General features: G+C 40.8%; 1 protein-coding gene across 6 annotated transcripts in view; it reads right to left on the bottom strand.

Annotated features, from left to right (window-relative positions):
* CRACD (capping protein inhibiting regulator of actin dynamics) overlaps positions 1 to 17,152 on the bottom strand; it is a 226,454-nt gene that overhangs the window by 121,699 nt on the left and 87,603 nt on the right. For 2 of the 6 annotated variants that reach the window (XM_050947335.1, XM_050947333.1), the window contains exon 2: positions 1,914 to 2,033. The exons of 1 other annotated variant lie outside the window; for it this stretch is intronic. Coding sequence is in view for 3 of the 5 variants with exons in the window: in XM_050947330.1 (XP_050803287.1) it covers positions 1,914 to 2,033; positions 7,077 to 7,173 (217 nt within the window). In the remaining 2 variants the exon portion in view is untranslated. Of the gene's footprint in view, positions 1 to 1,913; positions 2,034 to 7,076; positions 8,033 to 17,152 lie in introns of those variants that run through there. 3 more of the 6 variants (XM_050947330.1, XM_050947331.1, XM_050947332.1) reach the window with 3 other exon arrangements.

Below are 17,152 nucleotides of genomic sequence, written 5' to 3' on the forward strand. Positions count from 1 at the left end.
CTTATGCTCCCCAGGCAATCGGAGTCTCTTGTGCAATATGCAGAAATTGAAAAACCTAGATCACATCCAGAACTGACTCACCTTCAAAAAGTACTTGAGAAAATAGACTCGTAATCTACAATTTCTGCAGCAAGGAAGTCGGTGGCAATGCTGTATGATCAGAGAGAATAAGAATAGGCCCAGAGACCTGAATTCCTTGTGCCTCAGTCTAGCCCACACCATGTGTGGACAGCTTTGAAGAGCAGGTCAAAAGAACATCTTGACATACAAATATTTGGATGGCTTCACACACAGACAAAGTATTGGATCACCAGTGCAACAAGAATGGAAAAAAGTGGACAATGAACTACTGTTTATATTCTTCAAGGACCCAAAGGCACCTGAGCTTCTACAGGACCTTATTTGTACCTGTACCAGTACAGGTTGCTGCAGAGTCAACTGTGTCTGTAGTCAGAACAATCTTCCCTGCACAGAACTGCCAAGGCAATGAAGACTGTGGTAAACCATACACTTTTGACAGAGATCATAATGAAGAACAAGCTGATGATAAAGATGTTGACTAGAAGTGTCACCAACGCTATTACATTTAAATGATACATATACAAATGTATTATTGGGTTTTGTTTTACCTTTTAGATTGTTGTTGTGATCCTTTGGGGTCACACAAAAAAATATCCAATTTTATGTCTTGAAATAATACATGGAGTCATTAAACTAACAGAAATGAATGCAGATCTTTCAAAGTGGTCATTTTAACATGTTGATGGTGTCACTGTTTATTCCCCTTTATATAGGAATGGCACCACATGACTGTTCCACATAATACCTCAATCTTAAAGTAGACATTTGAGCTTTCAAATAGCATATGATGTGCATGTGTGGAGAGAGGGTACATTAAGTCAATCAGATTGGTGGTGTCTGCCGCTCACCTATCCTGGGTGCCATCAGCCAGTGGTTTGATCGATACACAAGTGTAGAGGTGACTGATAGCTGTGCTAAACAGATGGCAAAGGCTACATGGGTCCCCATTTAATTTCCTTTTAGTTTTTCAGTTTTCCCCCAAGTCAATGGGGTTCTCACCATTAATGCCTAGAATATTACCTGAAATTTTGGAATTGATTTAATGTGTCATTCAAAAGTTATCACATTACATACAGGAACACAGATAGACTAACACAGAAATGACATCAAGATGAGTGTGAAGTCTTTGCAAGCTTAGCCAAATATACACTATAGAGATAGTAAAAACTACCATGTACAATTCATATGATCTTTCCATATGGGAAAGTAAATGAAGTGAGGTGTGCAAAGTATTTATCCTCTGTTATTGTCATTCCACCTTAATTAGAACATTTATAATAAGTTTTATCTGTTTCCAACTTCTTCCTGTTAGTGCTGATGGCGTTGGGAGAGTTAAGAATATTTTATGTGCCACTAGTCAATCTAAAATCCTTCATTAAGAAATGAAGTGCAGATCAGTACTTTAGGTTTTAAAAGGATGGATCACTTCCTGTCAATAATTTGCAATGGTGACACATTCTGCAAACATGAAAAATGTCTATCTCAGCAAAACAGAGCTGCACAGGAGATCTGAGACATTCCTGAACCTTTGGATAGCCCATGTTGACCCTTTTGGCTGAGAAGAAAGTAAAATGTCTGATTCCATATATAGTGGTGGTTGGAAGTACAGTAACACACACATTTGCATGCTTTTCTACCTTGAGCATGAAGTTAAGAGTTTCTTGTTTTGTATGTTTACAACTCAAGGCATAATAGCTAATACACATCCTTTTATCATCAATCATCATCTACTTTCTCTCACATCTCCCTCTCCACCCAAAGTCTTGAACTGTTAAAACCAAGATATTCCTTACAGTATTAATTCAAAACCTGGAGAGCAATTATTTCCTTACCTTTCTTAAGCCAAATATTGTTGTTATATACTCCTATTAGGAGTCTCTTCTGGAACTGGGAGCTTTCTTTAGTAACAAATATCAGAAAAGAAGGTGCATTGCCAGTGATGTTCTTCCCAACTATTGAGGGAAAAAGAGAAAGACAGAGCTTTACTTCAATCTTTACTGGAATACCCTTAGAATGTTTTGCATCTTGCACATACAAAACAAGAAACTCTTAACTTCATGCTCAAGGTAGAAACAGGTTCTTTATGAATAGAATACTTCCGGTCTGTTACATCTCTTGGCTAGAACATTTCAAACCATTTAGAAAAATATTACACAAGGGAGATTTGTATGAACTTCTTACTTTCATTTGAGGCAGAGTGTCATACAAAATAGTCTCTTTTCTCCCCTCGCTGACTGGCAAAACAGCAATACTTTCTTACTTTTCCTTCAAAAGAACCAAATCCTGCAGTTCTAAATCCATTTTCATTTAAGAAAAACATTACACTGGTTTCAATGAGAGTTTTGTCAGAGTAATGATGGCAGTATTTGGTCTCAAATTTCTCAAGATGAAAAAATCAAATTTTTAAAATTAGATTATTTTTCATCATAGCTTTAATAAAAGCAAGTGTTTTCTTCAAAACACAAGTTATTAAAATGTATGTTATTTGCTTTAAAAAGTTCCAGAAAGATATATATATATTGCTTTTGTTGTAATATTTCATGGAATTTTAGGGGGTTTCACTGAAAAAATAAAAACCTGAAACCAAAAGCTTCTCCAGTTTTTGACAACCTAAACAAGAAAAAATTTAAATGAAAACCAAACATATTCTTGTGAAAATTTCTATTTAGTCAAAAAGCCATCTGTGCAGAAAAATGTTTCAACCAACTCTATTCAAAGTACTTAATGAAATGGATGAATAAGTAGGAAAGTGCTAAACAGAGGAAAACTAACAAGTAAAATCCGAGGGAAAAAATTACACAGAAGCATCTAAGCACACGTAATGCTTTATTTGCTGTTTGATCAAAAAGATTCATTTACTAATTTTACATTGTAAAAATCTGCAAATTCAAATAAATGCATGTTGTGCCATTCCCTTCCGGTCTTCTTAAAAATAAACAACATTTAAGAACACATGAATGTCCATACTGAATCAGAAAAATGGTCCATCCAGCTCAGTAATCTGTCTTCCAACAGTGCCAGATGCTTCAGAGAGAATGAACAGGGTAATTTTGAGTGATCCATCCCCTTCATCCAGTGTCAGCTTGTGGCAGTCAGAGGTTTATGGACACCTAAAGAATGGCGTATGTCCCTGACCATCTTGGCTTTTTCAGCCCATTATACCTTTGGCCTCCACAATACCCTTGGCAATGAGTTCCATAGGTGGACTGTGTGTTGTGTGAAAAGTACTTCTTTATGTTTGTTTTAAACCTGCTGCCTATTTATGTCATTGAGCGACCCCTGGTTCTTGTGTTATGTGAAGGGGTGAAAAACTCCTCTTTTAAGACAATGTTTTGCTTCACAATTTAATCACATAAAATTCTAGAAAATTCAAATATAGGTTTTACACAGAAACTATAACTCATACCCACATTATAGCAGCTATCGGATAGGGTCTGCTATACACCAGTTCATCCAATCACCCTCATCATCCTCAGGCAATGAGCAGAAATAGAAAAGTTAAGAACAAACAATGTGCCCTAAATATCAGCAGAATCAGGCTCTGCTGGACAAAGTGGGGATAAATGAACAGTTGAAGGCAATCTAATCTACAGAGAACACCATGCCACCAGCTTGCGTAAGTTTTACTGTGGGACTGTTAGCTAAAGTACTCTGCTGCTATAGCTAATGGGGGTGAGGTGGTCTCTCAGATAGTCAGGACACAAACACACACAAGACTTTTAGCTCAATGTCAACCATAGGAAATGCAACTGGAAGCCAACAGAAAGCCTGCCCACTTGTCAGAAACTGGAGTCATATTTTCTGCAGCTATAGGTTGCAGTCATGCAGTTGCATTCTGCACCACCCACAGCTTTCAAGAGGTCTTCAAGGATAGTCTCATGGAGAATGCATCACAATACGAAAAGTCACAGAAACTTTAGGGCCAATTTTTCAAAAAAACAGACGGTGTGTGCGCACTTTGAGTGTAGAATTTTTGGAGCACCAGCACTTATGTATCCAAATGGTAAACTTTAGATGTGAAAAATCCCATTTGTATGCTCAAGTGAAACAGAAATTGGGCTTCATATATGTAAATTTTCTCTGAGCATAAGCAATAGTGTTCAAAAATAGCTCATATAGTGATTTAACCATTTTCTGTTTGTTTCCCGCAATTGGAAGACAGGTTGAGGTTGCTTTGAAAAATTTAGTTCTTACCATCTGTGTAGAACAGGTAGGATCTCATCAATTTTTTAGATTTCATCTGAAATCCTCATCCATTAGTGACCTTTGAAGGATGAAAGGTTGACTCAAACCTGTCAGAATTCCACACTAATATAATACTATCCCTAAGGCCCAGTCTACACTGGAAAGTTTCTGTGCAGTGAAGCAGCTTTCTGTGTTGTAACTCCTGAGGTGTATACACTGCCAAGCCACTTAGTGCGCAGAAACTGTGCAGTTGCAACACTGTAAAAAAAAACAAAAAACCACACCCCAACAAGAGGTGTACAGTTTTCTGCACTGGGGGTTCTGCACTGTGGTACCAGTGTAGACACCCTGGTTGATTACAGCACTGCAATTGGCCTCCCGGCGGTGTTCCACAATGCCTGTTCTTGCCTCTTTAGTCATCAGTTTGAACTCTACTGCCCTGCTCTCAGGTGACCAACCGTCATCCCCACTCCATAAATTCCTTTGGAATTTTAAAAGTCCCCGTCCTGTTTGCTCAGTGATGAGTGCAGCGGTCTCACTTTCCAGGTGGCCATGCCCTGCTCCACTCACAAGACAATCTCCCCCCTTGGAGCAATGCCAAGCTGCTGGACCTCATCGGCATTTGGAGAGAGGAGGCTGTCCAGTCCCAGCTGCACTCTAGCCATAGGAATTATGATACCTATGGACAGATTTCATGATGCATGACAGAAAGGGGACATGACCAAGACATGCTGCAGGGTCAAAGTGAAGGAGCTATGGAATGCCTGCTACAAGGTATGGGAGGCAAACCGCTGCTCTGGTGCTGCACCCGTGAGCTGCCAGTTCTACAAAACCTGGACACGATACTCTGTTGCAACCCCACCTCCATTGCGAAGACTACCCTGGATACTTCAGTGGCTTGTGTGCCTGTTGAGAGTGGACCGAACCAGGAGAAGGAAATCTTGAATGAGGATGTGGAGGGGGAGAGGACCCAGAGGATGACTTGGAGGTCAGAGATCCATACAGCTGGGAGCTCTTTTCTATTCTGGAGGAGGCTAGCCAGTCAGAGCTGTCAGATCTTGGTGAAGCCCAAACAGGAGAGGAGGCCCCTGGTAAGTGGATTTGATTTTGGGAATCGCTGAAGTGAGTCATTGGGTGCAGGAGGGTCGCAAAAAGCAGGCTTTGTCTGTATGATGCATGTACCACCACATGCCTAGTCTGAGCGGTGAAACAGACTGCTAATTGACTCCTCACTTCACAGGAATCTGCCTCAGAGATCTCCAGGAAACTCTCATGGAGATACTGGGCAATCCGCTGCTGCAGGTTCTTTGGCAGAGCTGCTTTGTTTCTTACCCCATTAACAGTAACTTTCCCACGCCACTGTGCCATCATGGGGGAAGGGGGCAGGGGGGACCATTGCTGCACACAGGTGAGCAGCATAAGGGCCAGGGCAGAAGCTGCAGTCTTGGAGAAAGCTCTCCCTTGATTCCCTGCTCACCTTCAGCAGCGAGAGATCTTTCATAATGATCGCCTCCTGTGGAAAGTGTGGGGACAGGAATGATTATCGTCCCCCCCGCCCCCAGTGCTGGCTCTCCCCAAGAGCCACATGCCCAGTATACAGCAGGGTCCAGGAAGAGTGATTTACCCTGCAACCTGCAGCTACTCAACATTTTACACATCTTGTTGCTCATGTCTATTTGCCTGGGGTCAGCCAGTTAGCGACAGGTGTGAGTGTACTGGCTGTGTTTTAAAGCACTGAATCAGTGTTGTCTGTGTTGCAAACAATACTGCTTCTGTATAATGCGTTTAAACTTCACAGAGATGATCTTGGGAGCCCACTTCCCTCTTTGTTATCGGCAGCTGAACGGCTGCACAGAATTAGAAAGCAGCCACAAAGAACTGAAGAGGACTTTCTGTGTGATGTTATGATGCACTCCACCACCGAAAAATAGGAATTGAAGGAGTGGCAGGACAGTGAGAAGAGGGACCGAAAGAAGACCATGGCATGCCAGAATGAAGCCACGGAGCGGCTCTTAAATGTTATGGAGTGCCTAGTGGACATGCTCCAGGAGTACTAGCTCTTCAAACTGAGCAGCTCCAAGCCTGCCCTCCCCTGCAGCCACTGTCACAAAACTCTTTCCCATGCACCTCCCAGACACTGCCAACACACTTATCAACTTCCTGGCTTCAGTCTGTACTTGATGCATTCCACTCCTGCCCCATCACAGTCTAGCCCTGTGGACTCTCAGTACCCATTGCACTCAACACTCATCCCTCTGCAGTTTGGCCCTGCTGAAATACAGTACCCACTGCACTGTACTCCAGAGGAGAAGGTTGGATATGATCCCTGGACATACACAAATCTTTAACCATCCCAGGACCCCACCTGCTCCTGGGACCTTTCCTTCCCGCATCCCCTCAGTGCTGATGTGTTTTTTTTGTTTGATTCTCTCCTCTGGTTGTTGTTTTTTAATAAAAGAATTGTGTTGGGTTGAAAGCAATCTTTATTCCATTAATTGAAAGCAAATAGAGCCCTGCAAAGCAACAGACAATTTTCTTAAACCTTCATATTGCATAGTCTGCATCAATCACAATCACCTCATAGCATTACAAGCACTGCACTCCCAAGCATAGCAACAAATTAGTAGCTTTCAGCTTCAAATTGATGCCTCAAGACATCCCTGGTCCTTATGGCCCCATGCTGCACCCCTCTAATAACCCTGATCTCTGGCTGTTCAAACTCAGCCTCCAGGGGCTTAGCCTCAGTGGTCCAGCCCTGAGTGAAGCTCCCCCCTTCCCTTCACAAATATTATGGAGCATACAGCACACACCTATAAGAATTGGAATATTGTCACTGGCCTGGTCCAGTTTCCCATATAAGCAGTACCAGCAGGCCTTTAAACGGCCAAAAGCATACTCAGTAGTCATTCAGCACTTGCTCAGCCTGTTGTTGAACCACTACTTGCTGCTGTCAAGGTGTCCCATGTATGGCTTCATAAGCCACAGCATTAAGGGGTAGGCAGGGTCTCCCAGGATCACAATGGGCATTTTGACATCCTCTATGGTGATCTTCTGGTCTGGGAAGAAAGTCTCTGCTTGCAGCTTCCTGAACAGGCCAGTGTTCCGAAAGATGCGTGTCATGCACCTTTCCGGACCAGCCTGCGTTAATGTCTGTGAAACACCCACGGTGATCCACAAGCGCCTGGAGAATCAAGAGAAATACCCCTTGTGATTAATGTACTCTGTGGCTAGGTGATCTGGTGCCAGAATTGGAATGTGTGCGCCATCTATTGCCTCTCCGCAGTTAGGGAAGCCAATTTGTGCAAAGCCATCCACAATGTCACACACGTTGTACAGAGTCACGGACTTTCGGAGCAAGATGCGATTAATGGCCCTGCACACTTCCATGAACAGGAATCCAACAGTCAACTTACTCACTTCGAACTGGTCAGCGACTGATCAGAAGCAGTCTGAAGTAGCCAGCTTCCACAGTGCAATCACCAAATGCTTCTCCAGCGGTAGGGCAGCTCTCATTCTCATGTCCTTGAGCCACAGGGCTGGGGCGAGTTCATCACACAGTCCCATAAATGTGGCTTTCCTCCTCCAAAAGTTCTGCAGCCACTGCTCATCATCCCAGACATGCATCACGACGTGATCTCACCACTCAGTGCTCATTTCCTGAGCCCAAAAGTAACGTTCGACTGTGGTCAGCACCTCCATGAATGCCACAGGCATTTTTTCATAGCTACTATGCATGGCGAGATCAATGTCGCACTCCTCTTGTCTGTAGTTTAAGGAATAACTCCACTGCAACTCGTGATGTGTTGGTCAGAGCAAGCAGCATACTGGTCAGTAGTTCGGGATTCATTCCTTCAGACCACAGAGGCAGAGTTCACAGTACACAAACAGTTGACAGATGGCGTCAAATGCAGACAGAAGCACAGGAATTCCTGGAATGCAAAACAATGCATCATGGGGCATTGGGACTGGACCCAGGATGCCGCACGACCCCCTCCGCCTTCCCACAACTTTTAGCAGCAGAAGAGGAAGAGCTGCTCTGTGGGATAGCTGCCCAAAGTGCACCACTCCGAATACCACTGCAAGTGCCGCAAGTGTGAACATACTATTGCACAGGCAGCTGACAGTGTGAACACACCACAGCAGTTTCCCTTCAGCACTCTCTGAGCAGTGCTGTAACTGCCAGCACTGTAACTGTCAGTGTAGACATACTCTGAGAAAATTGCTCTCTGCAGAAACATAAGAATATGCAGTCTAAGCAAATTCTCTCCTGATATTCAATAAAAAATAAATGGACATATATTGATCTCCCAGAACTGGAAGGGACCTTGAAAGGTCATTGAGTCTAGCTCCCTGCCTTCACTAGCAGGACCTCCTTTATGCCCCAGATCCCTAAGTGGCCCTCTCAAGGACTGAACTCACAACCCTGGATTTAGCAAGCCAATGCTCAAACCACTGAGCTACCCCTCTCCCTTGGCAAGGAACACCAAGCTGGGTTGAGATGATGTTTATCACATACATTCAGTCCAGCTGAAAGCTGTCAGACCACAATACCTTCCCCAAGATAAGATAGTGGAGTTGCTCCGCTAGCTCATAAAGATGAGGCTGTGCTTTTAGAGCTAAAAGCTGTGAATTCTAGTCACAGTGCTAGTTGATATATGTGAGACCATACATCATAACAAGCCTGCAACCTCTTCAACACTCCCTGTCCCGCCGAAATGGCAGTGCTAAATGGCAAGAATGGGAAGTCAAACCTATATCTCCCTCAGTAGGACTGCTTCCCTAGTTCATTTAACACATCCCTCCCTTACTTCAGTTATTATACTTGTCCTGGCAGAGCAGATGTCAAGGGTTCAGTGCACTGGCAATAAAGAACCTGCTGTAACTGAGAGACTACAGTTCAATTACCTTGACTGCATCTCTCTGGGAACAGTTAACCTATTGGTGGCTGTTACTATATAGTATCATGTTTCCTTCTACCTCTTAAGGTTCTGAGGCACGTATACAATGGTGTGACTTTTCACTGAGCTTGTGCCTAACAAAACATAAAAACCAGAAGGAAAAGCCAAAGACACAGAACCCTGGAGCACAGCACAAGCCTGCACTGTCAGAGCTGTGAGGAAGAGAAACCCTTAGATTAATCACTGTATACCAGCACTGGGAACACACCCAGAAATATGATGGAACAAAAACTCTTCCCACATCTAGTAGCTTACAGCTTCCTCCCCAGATGAGAACTGTTCTGTTGCCACTGTTACTCCTGCAGATTTCTGGGAAGGAAGAGGTCCTTGGAAATTTCTTTCACGATATCATCCTAAATTCTCTCTTCCAAAGCAGCCGTGAGATTCAGTGCAGCATTACAATGTACAGTTCCAGCAGAAAAAATAAGCAGATGCATATTCTGCACTTAGGAGCAATTATCACATCCCACATAATAAACAACACCCAGAAGCAACTGGGAAGACACCCAGAAAGCATGAAAAAACCTAATTGGAATGAAATTCAGGAAAGGAAACGCATGTTTGTATTGGGGTGGGAAAAGTGGAGAAAGACATTATATAGTGGAGCTTTTTACAGTTCAAACAAACTATACATACGTGTACAGATATGCTTCTTTGCATCCCACTTCCAAAACTACACTAGTACAAAGCTTTACAGCAAAAGAAGCCTGTCATAAAAGCAGCTCCCTAATAATAGCCCTCTTAGTACTAGAGTTACAAGCAGGTAAATTGATCTAGTGCTCTATTTTCAACTTCTCAAGGACAATTGTTCTTGTACATACTCCACAGGGTTGTCACTCAGACATGCAACATGAGACAAGGAGGTAGGTAAACACAGCAAACATTTATAGTTTGCAAAATACTTCACATTTTATTAATAGATGTCCAATAGAAAGGTAAAACCTGATTATTTTTCAGGGGAAACAACTGACATATTCTGTTTTCTTGGGAAAATATTCCAGTGTTGTTCTTTGCAGAATGCCTGAGCTAGGGAAAAAACTTCAGGACAAGTGAAAATGACTTGCATCCTGAGAGTGGATGCTACCAACATTATTCATCAAACACTTTCTCTCCATGGAGAGGATGGCATTAACTCAAAGTAAAATGTATATGCTTCCCTCAAACACAGATAATACTGATGACTCAGTGGAGAAAGCATTAAGGTGTTGATTGTGGCTCAGATCAAAAGGATAGAGTGATTGTGCCTATTATAGTTTTGTTATATGAACAAGGGGAAAGTCTCACTCTGAATCATTTGTAGTAATGCTTTCCATATAAACAGACAACTCATTCCTCCCAAAAATATTATTAGGAAAGAATTTTGACATCTGAAGATCAAAAGTGCTAAAAGTATGTAGGTTAATTCTCTGGCAATCTGCCCTTTAATTGAGAGGAACTTGATTTTAAGAGTCGTACTGGATTAGGAGTAGTAGTAATATTGGCTTCTAGAAATTTCTTGCAGAAAGCAAGCTGAGAGAGGCCTGGAGCTGGAGCTAGCTTTTCTGTTTATTTGTTTCATTGAACAATATATTATATTCAGTTCTCTCAGGTGCTCCAAGAATCCTTTGATTTCCCACACTCACCTTAGGTTCCAAAACACATACTTTTTGGAGAGATTATATTCTCTCTGGCAAATGAAATATTATACTCTCTCTAAGCAATGCAGAAAGAGTGTTATCATGGCCAGAAATCTGGCTTCCGAAATCACACATGAAAATATCATTGTTCTGAATTTTGTTAGGCATGGTTACCACTTTCTCTGCTGTCTTTATATACACTAATTTACACTGCAACCAGTAACCTGGAAGAAAAACACATCTATAGCTTCAACTATAGCTAACAGTTCCAACATAAATGGAGAATTTTGTGATATCACAGGCACAACCTTCTGAAGAAAATGTGGAAATTGGAATAAGAGACAGAACAGCTATAATAGATATTACTACAATTTCTTTCCTTTTCGATAAGAAGGCTCAAATTCTTTTTTCCAATGGAACATGGAGTCCCAGCTTTTAAAGACATCCACGTGTATCCATGCATGAACTCACTATAGTTTCTGAATATCTCTATCGGGAATACTATTACAGCTTACAGGGTTTTAAACTCTTTTATAATAAATAACATTCACCTGAGAAGGCGTGCATATTTTAATTTCATAATCTTGCTCTGCAACATTAGGAGAAAAACCTTGCATTTCTGGAGATTAGACTGTGTCACATTAATAACGGCACACTACAGCTTTTCAATGTGATTCTTTGTGCTCTACTCTTTCTGTGTCTGCTAAGAACTCTTGCTAAGTGTAGATTTTATTTACAGTACATTTCCATTGGATATGAAAACTGCCAGTAGCATATTACTCAGGCAAAAGTCCCATGGGCTCACATTGTATGGTATAACCTACCGAGCCATCAGAGAGTTATGTAACTCAGTGAATAATGTCACCAACAGTGCTGTAATGAACACTTACAAATGATGTAAGAAGGTAAGAATCACTTCCTCATGTATTTTTTAAATTATTTTTCATAGAATCAATAAAAACTCTACAATCTTATTTTTAAAAATCCATACAAAACCACAGAAACTGCTTCAAGATGAAAAGATAAATTTATGTGGATTTTTTCTTTACATGGATGTATTTTCAGTTGTTTTTTGTGTGTGTGTTTTATTCATAGCTGCCACTGTTGTTTAGTAACAGTTACAATCTAAAGTCTATGAAAGGTATACAGAAATGAATATCAGTAAGATATCAAGAAGGAAAATCTAACAGCCATGAAACAGCGTGTCCTTTTTTCAAACCATTAATCAGTTTGAAAATTCAGAACTGGTTTGTTGGCAGTGAAATTCAGAGTGCTTCTGACAGGTGTTGGATTGGGAAACAAGGCCGTGTTAAAGGCCTAGCCATTTTAATGAAAAGCAATGCTGGGTTTTGTTGCTGTTTTTAAGCAAAAATGTTCTCTCTCATAGTCAGAAAGCTGCCAATTTTAAACATTAAGCTACCAGATCTTAAACTCCCATCATATCATATACCCCACAGTTTAAATAACATGGATTATATTCGTTAGCAGATATAATTTATAATAGCCACAGTTCTTAAAAGTCAACAGGTTAAATTATCTCATTAGAGGAACGTATGGCCTCACTAAAATGCCTCAAACAGTTGTATAGTTCTTGGCATGTTCCTGCTCATTTAGGGCCCAATCCTGTTCCCACTCAAGTAAACGTTAAAATTCTCCTTGACTCGGTGCCAGATTAAGGCATAAAATAACTAAGATACAATTTAAGGCCTCACAATAGGAGCAGCCTCTAAAAAAGAAAGAACGGACTCCATTTCAAATGTTATCGAAATCGGTTGAAATAAAGGAGATATGGGAAAAAGAAGATTCTCTCTAGATATAGACATTTTTGTTCAAATATGACAAAAATATACAATTCTGGCTACACAAATACCTCTACCATACCCTTACCCTTTACTAATTGTTCATTATTGACAGGTAGAAGGCAGGGCTGAGAAAAAAAATGATAATTGCACTTGTAAAATTAGTATTTCTCTAAGTCTGCTATCTGTCTCCTAAGGCTGTTTTGTTGGCCAGCTGCTACTGGTAAAATTCTGACTGTGCCTTCATAACTTATTTAAATGAAATAAACAAACAAATAATCTCAGTGCTGATAAAATCAGGAAAAATATGAGGTCGGAGACGGCACTGTCATGAAGCAACCCATCTACACATATGTAGAGTTGTGTATTTTAGTGCGTATGCCGCTTTTCGCTTCATGTGCTATCCATGCTTCACATGATTGAATTTGCAGGTGATCATCTTATGGACTTGGGTCAAGTGGCTCTTGAGGAGGATAAATTTGTGTTGGCTTCCCTCCATCAGTTTCAGGAACTGTAATATTCACAGTAAATATTAGACAGTGCTGATGAAAGGATAAATAGAGGGTTTTAAGAGAAATGAAAAAATATTTTGATATATATGTATATCTTCTGAGTACTTGATGAGCAAGTTATTTCAAACTACGTGCATATATGATTTATAGGATATTAAAGCCTATAATATTCATTATATTTGCTTGATCATAGGCTAGTTTTTCTCACTTTCTCAATGCCAGACTTTTCTCTGGTAAATTCTCTCTCTCTTTCACACATATAGCTTGTTGTCACTCTGTGTCTCTGAGGTGTTACCTGAGATTAATTAGTGATCCTAGGGGAGACAGGATAGAGAAGCGAATGCAAGAGATGTCTGCCTAGAAAGAAGGCTGGGATTTTCTGGTTGTCGGATTTGGAGCGCGCAAGACAATATATTATTATAGGTAGTGTGCTATGTAAAAATTATTAGAGACTAATAAATCACATATCATATGCATAATACGTTGTATTTTTATAGTATGGCAAAAGAAATATCCCAGCAATTCATTGTTTTGTAGTGAAAATTAAATCTGAATAAACATTTGTAAATATATTTTATATATAGTCTGGATAAACTTTGTATTTCCCTAACAAAATTAATCAAACATTTTTCCTTGTATAAAAAGGAGGATAATTTTCCTTATACATGGGGTAAAAAAAATATATGTATCTTCTCTGGTTTTCTTGTAAGAACATAGACACAATAGCACTAACTTTCACAGAAATATCCTGGTAAAATAACAGGTTTTTGATGTGCATTATAATATATAATAGATTATATATAATATAAACATTATATAATATAATATACACTATATATTACGTATAAATATAATTGTATGTATTCGTATTATATAATATATATTATTTGTTGTATAGATATACAAATCTCAATATTTATATTACAAAATTAAAGTTTTTACTGGTTTTAATAAAACCTTTTTGCTACTAATTTTAGTACCAATATTAGGTAGTTTAGCATAACCGTCTATAAAAACAAAACAAAATCAATTTATTAGAAAAATACAACCTGCATACAATTTTCTGATGGTTTGCTTATTACCTGGGTATAATTCATATCAATATAACTAATAGTTGAGCTTTAAGCTTGTGGGTTAGCCACATCCTATCTCCTCTATTGCCATTTTATACCCTTTAAGAGTCTCATTGCTTATTTAGACAAGGATTCCCACAATTTAGATGCCCCAACAGAGAAGAAAAATTTCCTGAGAACTCTTCTAGTAAACTGTATTATTTACTGTAATTTTGTTTGCTTTTGTATCTTTATATTGTTTACTTCTACTTTACTTACATACACAATTAATTCAAAGAATTTGTATAAAATTTATTTCTATCATGATGTCCTCATTACAGAGAGGGCTGCTGAAAATGAAGATTATTCTATTTTTGCAACTTTGCCTTTTTTTGTATGCCACTATAAAGCTTTCGTGTTTATATATTCAATGTCCTTTCTGTGAAAATTTTTTTTTTAATGTTATGAGACCTCTTACACTTGACATAGTTCAGGGCCTCAGAATGTCATAATCTGGCCTGTCTTGACTTCAACAGAAGCTGGTCCTTATTGTGGGCTTGATCCTGCAAGTGGCAGAGCACCTTCAGCTCCCACTGAGTTCAATGAAATTGGCCTTCAAAGAACATATAATTTTTCCATACATATTAAGCACTGAAACTGCAGGTCAGTTTAACTGCAATTTTACTCCTTGCTCACTCTGTAAAGTATTAGGTACAGTTAGTCAAAGACAAAGGGGGCCAAACTGGCCTGGCTGTTCAATTGTCACTAGCCTACAATGGATGTATAGTCACTTATCTTAAAAAAAAAAAAGTGAAATAGTCTACTTTTGTTCTTGAGCTTCTCTGTGATCAAAGGTGAGGTAAAATTTCACTTGCCCCATCCTGGTTCTGAATATGGAAGTAGGCAAGAAAACAATTTATAAATCACAATCAAGAAGATTTTATTGACCAGAAAAGCAAACGGTCTACTGGGCACAATAAAGTACATTTTTCCCAGCCATTAAAATACAGTGGGCTAGTTCTGCTCTCACTGTAAATCAGGAGTAACTTGACTCACACAGATGTAAAATCAGTGTTGATGAGAGCAGGCTCCTGCACAGTATATGTATTTCTTTAACATATACCTAGAAAAAACAGGAGGTTTTTATCTAGTCTTTTCTCAGAACCAGAGAATTCAAGCACTATTTGTCAACTAGGTAAATATATGCAGAAATAAAATTTTATTTTAGTGCTTCCTGACAAAATTACATTCAGTACTTGCTTTCCCTGTAAAAACAAACAAATCTCATGCCAAGTTATCTCTAAGAATCTGAAGATTGATAACTAGCAATTAAAAGTACAGCAAATAATGGCAAAAATAAAGCTATATTTTAGGAAATATTAATAAATTAAAAATAAACGCATATATCCTGGGGATGGGAATGGTGCCCAAGGACTTTATGACTCCTCCTTTTTATTTGTTATTTAAACAAACGCAAATGCTGTGCTTAGTTTGTCTCTTTTCTTTTAGTGAATGTCGGCTTTCCAAGCTTTGAAAAGTACAATTCAGTGCCATAATTAAGGCTCTACCAAATTCACAGCCATGAAAAACATGTCATGGACATGAAATCTGGTCTTATGTGTGCCTTTATCCTATACCATACAAATTTCACTAGGGGAAACCAGTGTTTTTCAACTTAGGGGTCCTGATCCAAAAGGGAGTTGCAGGGGGGTTGCAGTATTTCCACTCTTACTTCTGCGTGGCCTTCAGAGCTGGGTGGTCAGAAAGTGGTAGCTGTTGGCCAGGCGCCCAGCTCTGAAGGCGGCACCCTGCCAGCAACAGTGCAGAAGTAAGGGTGGCAATGTCATGCTATGCCATCCTTACTTCTGCACTGCTTCTGGTGGTGGCTTTGCCTTCAGAGCTGGGCTCCCAGCCAGCAGCTGCTGCTCTCCAGCTGCCCAGCTCTGAAGGAAGCGCCACTGCCAGCAGCAGCACAGAAATAAGGGTAGCAATACCACAACCCCCCCCACAATAACCTTGCGACCTCCTTACAGCTCCTTTTTGGATCATGACCCCTACAATTAGAACACTGTGAAATTTCAGATTTAAATTGCTGAAATCATGAAATTTACTACTTTTAAAATCCTATGACCATAAAATTGACCAAAATGGACTGTGAATTTGGTAGGGCCCTAGCCATAATGTTTATGTGTTTGGAAATGTAATAGCACAAGCTTACAGGGATGATTTTCAGAAATGCTGATTATGGGAGTGGGGAAGTGTAAATGTGCGGGACACCGCTGCGGCACCTCCTGCTGGTTGTCTCTGGGAATTAGCTCACCCAGCCACTGGAGTGCCCCCTGCAGGCCAGAGTTCCGCCTTTCCGCTAGCCCTCGTGTCCCTCCCAGGACCCCGGTGCCCCTTTCTCTGGGGTGCTGCCCCTTTAGCAGTAACCTCTCAGTCTCAGGGTCTCCCCACCCAGGGGAACTCCCATCCCACCTCAGTGTAAGGCTACTGCCAGTCACCAACTAGCCCCCGTTTCCTGGGGCAGACTGCAGTGTATGCCACTCATCACTGGCAAGGGAGGGTTGGGCCTGCTACCTCTGTCTAGCCTTGGGCTGTCCCCTACAACCCCAGTACCTGTTTGGCCTTATACTAGGCCACGGCCTGGGGGGTTTCCAGGCAGGAGTGCCCCAGGCCTTCCCCCAGCCTTGCTCCACTCCAAGTACCTTATCCAGCTCCCCAGCAGCCAGGCCTGTCTCCCTCCACAGCTACAGGAGAATGTTGAGCTCCTGGCTTCCAGCCTCTCATATAGGGCCAGCTGAGGCTTCACTGGGGTGTGACCCAACTGCGGCTGCTTCCCCAATAAGCCTACACTTTTCTCTGCCAGAACCCTCTCCTGGGCTGCCTTAAGCCCTTCCAGGCAGGAGCAGGTGACCAACCCACTACAGGACCCTTCTTGGATCTCAT

Source organism: Gopherus flavomarginatus, chromosome 3 (genome assembly GCF_025201925.1).
Source record: "Gopherus flavomarginatus isolate rGopFla2 chromosome 3, rGopFla2.mat.asm, whole genome shotgun sequence".
In the NCBI taxonomy this organism is placed as follows: Eukaryota; Metazoa; Chordata; order Testudines; family Testudinidae; genus Gopherus; species Gopherus flavomarginatus.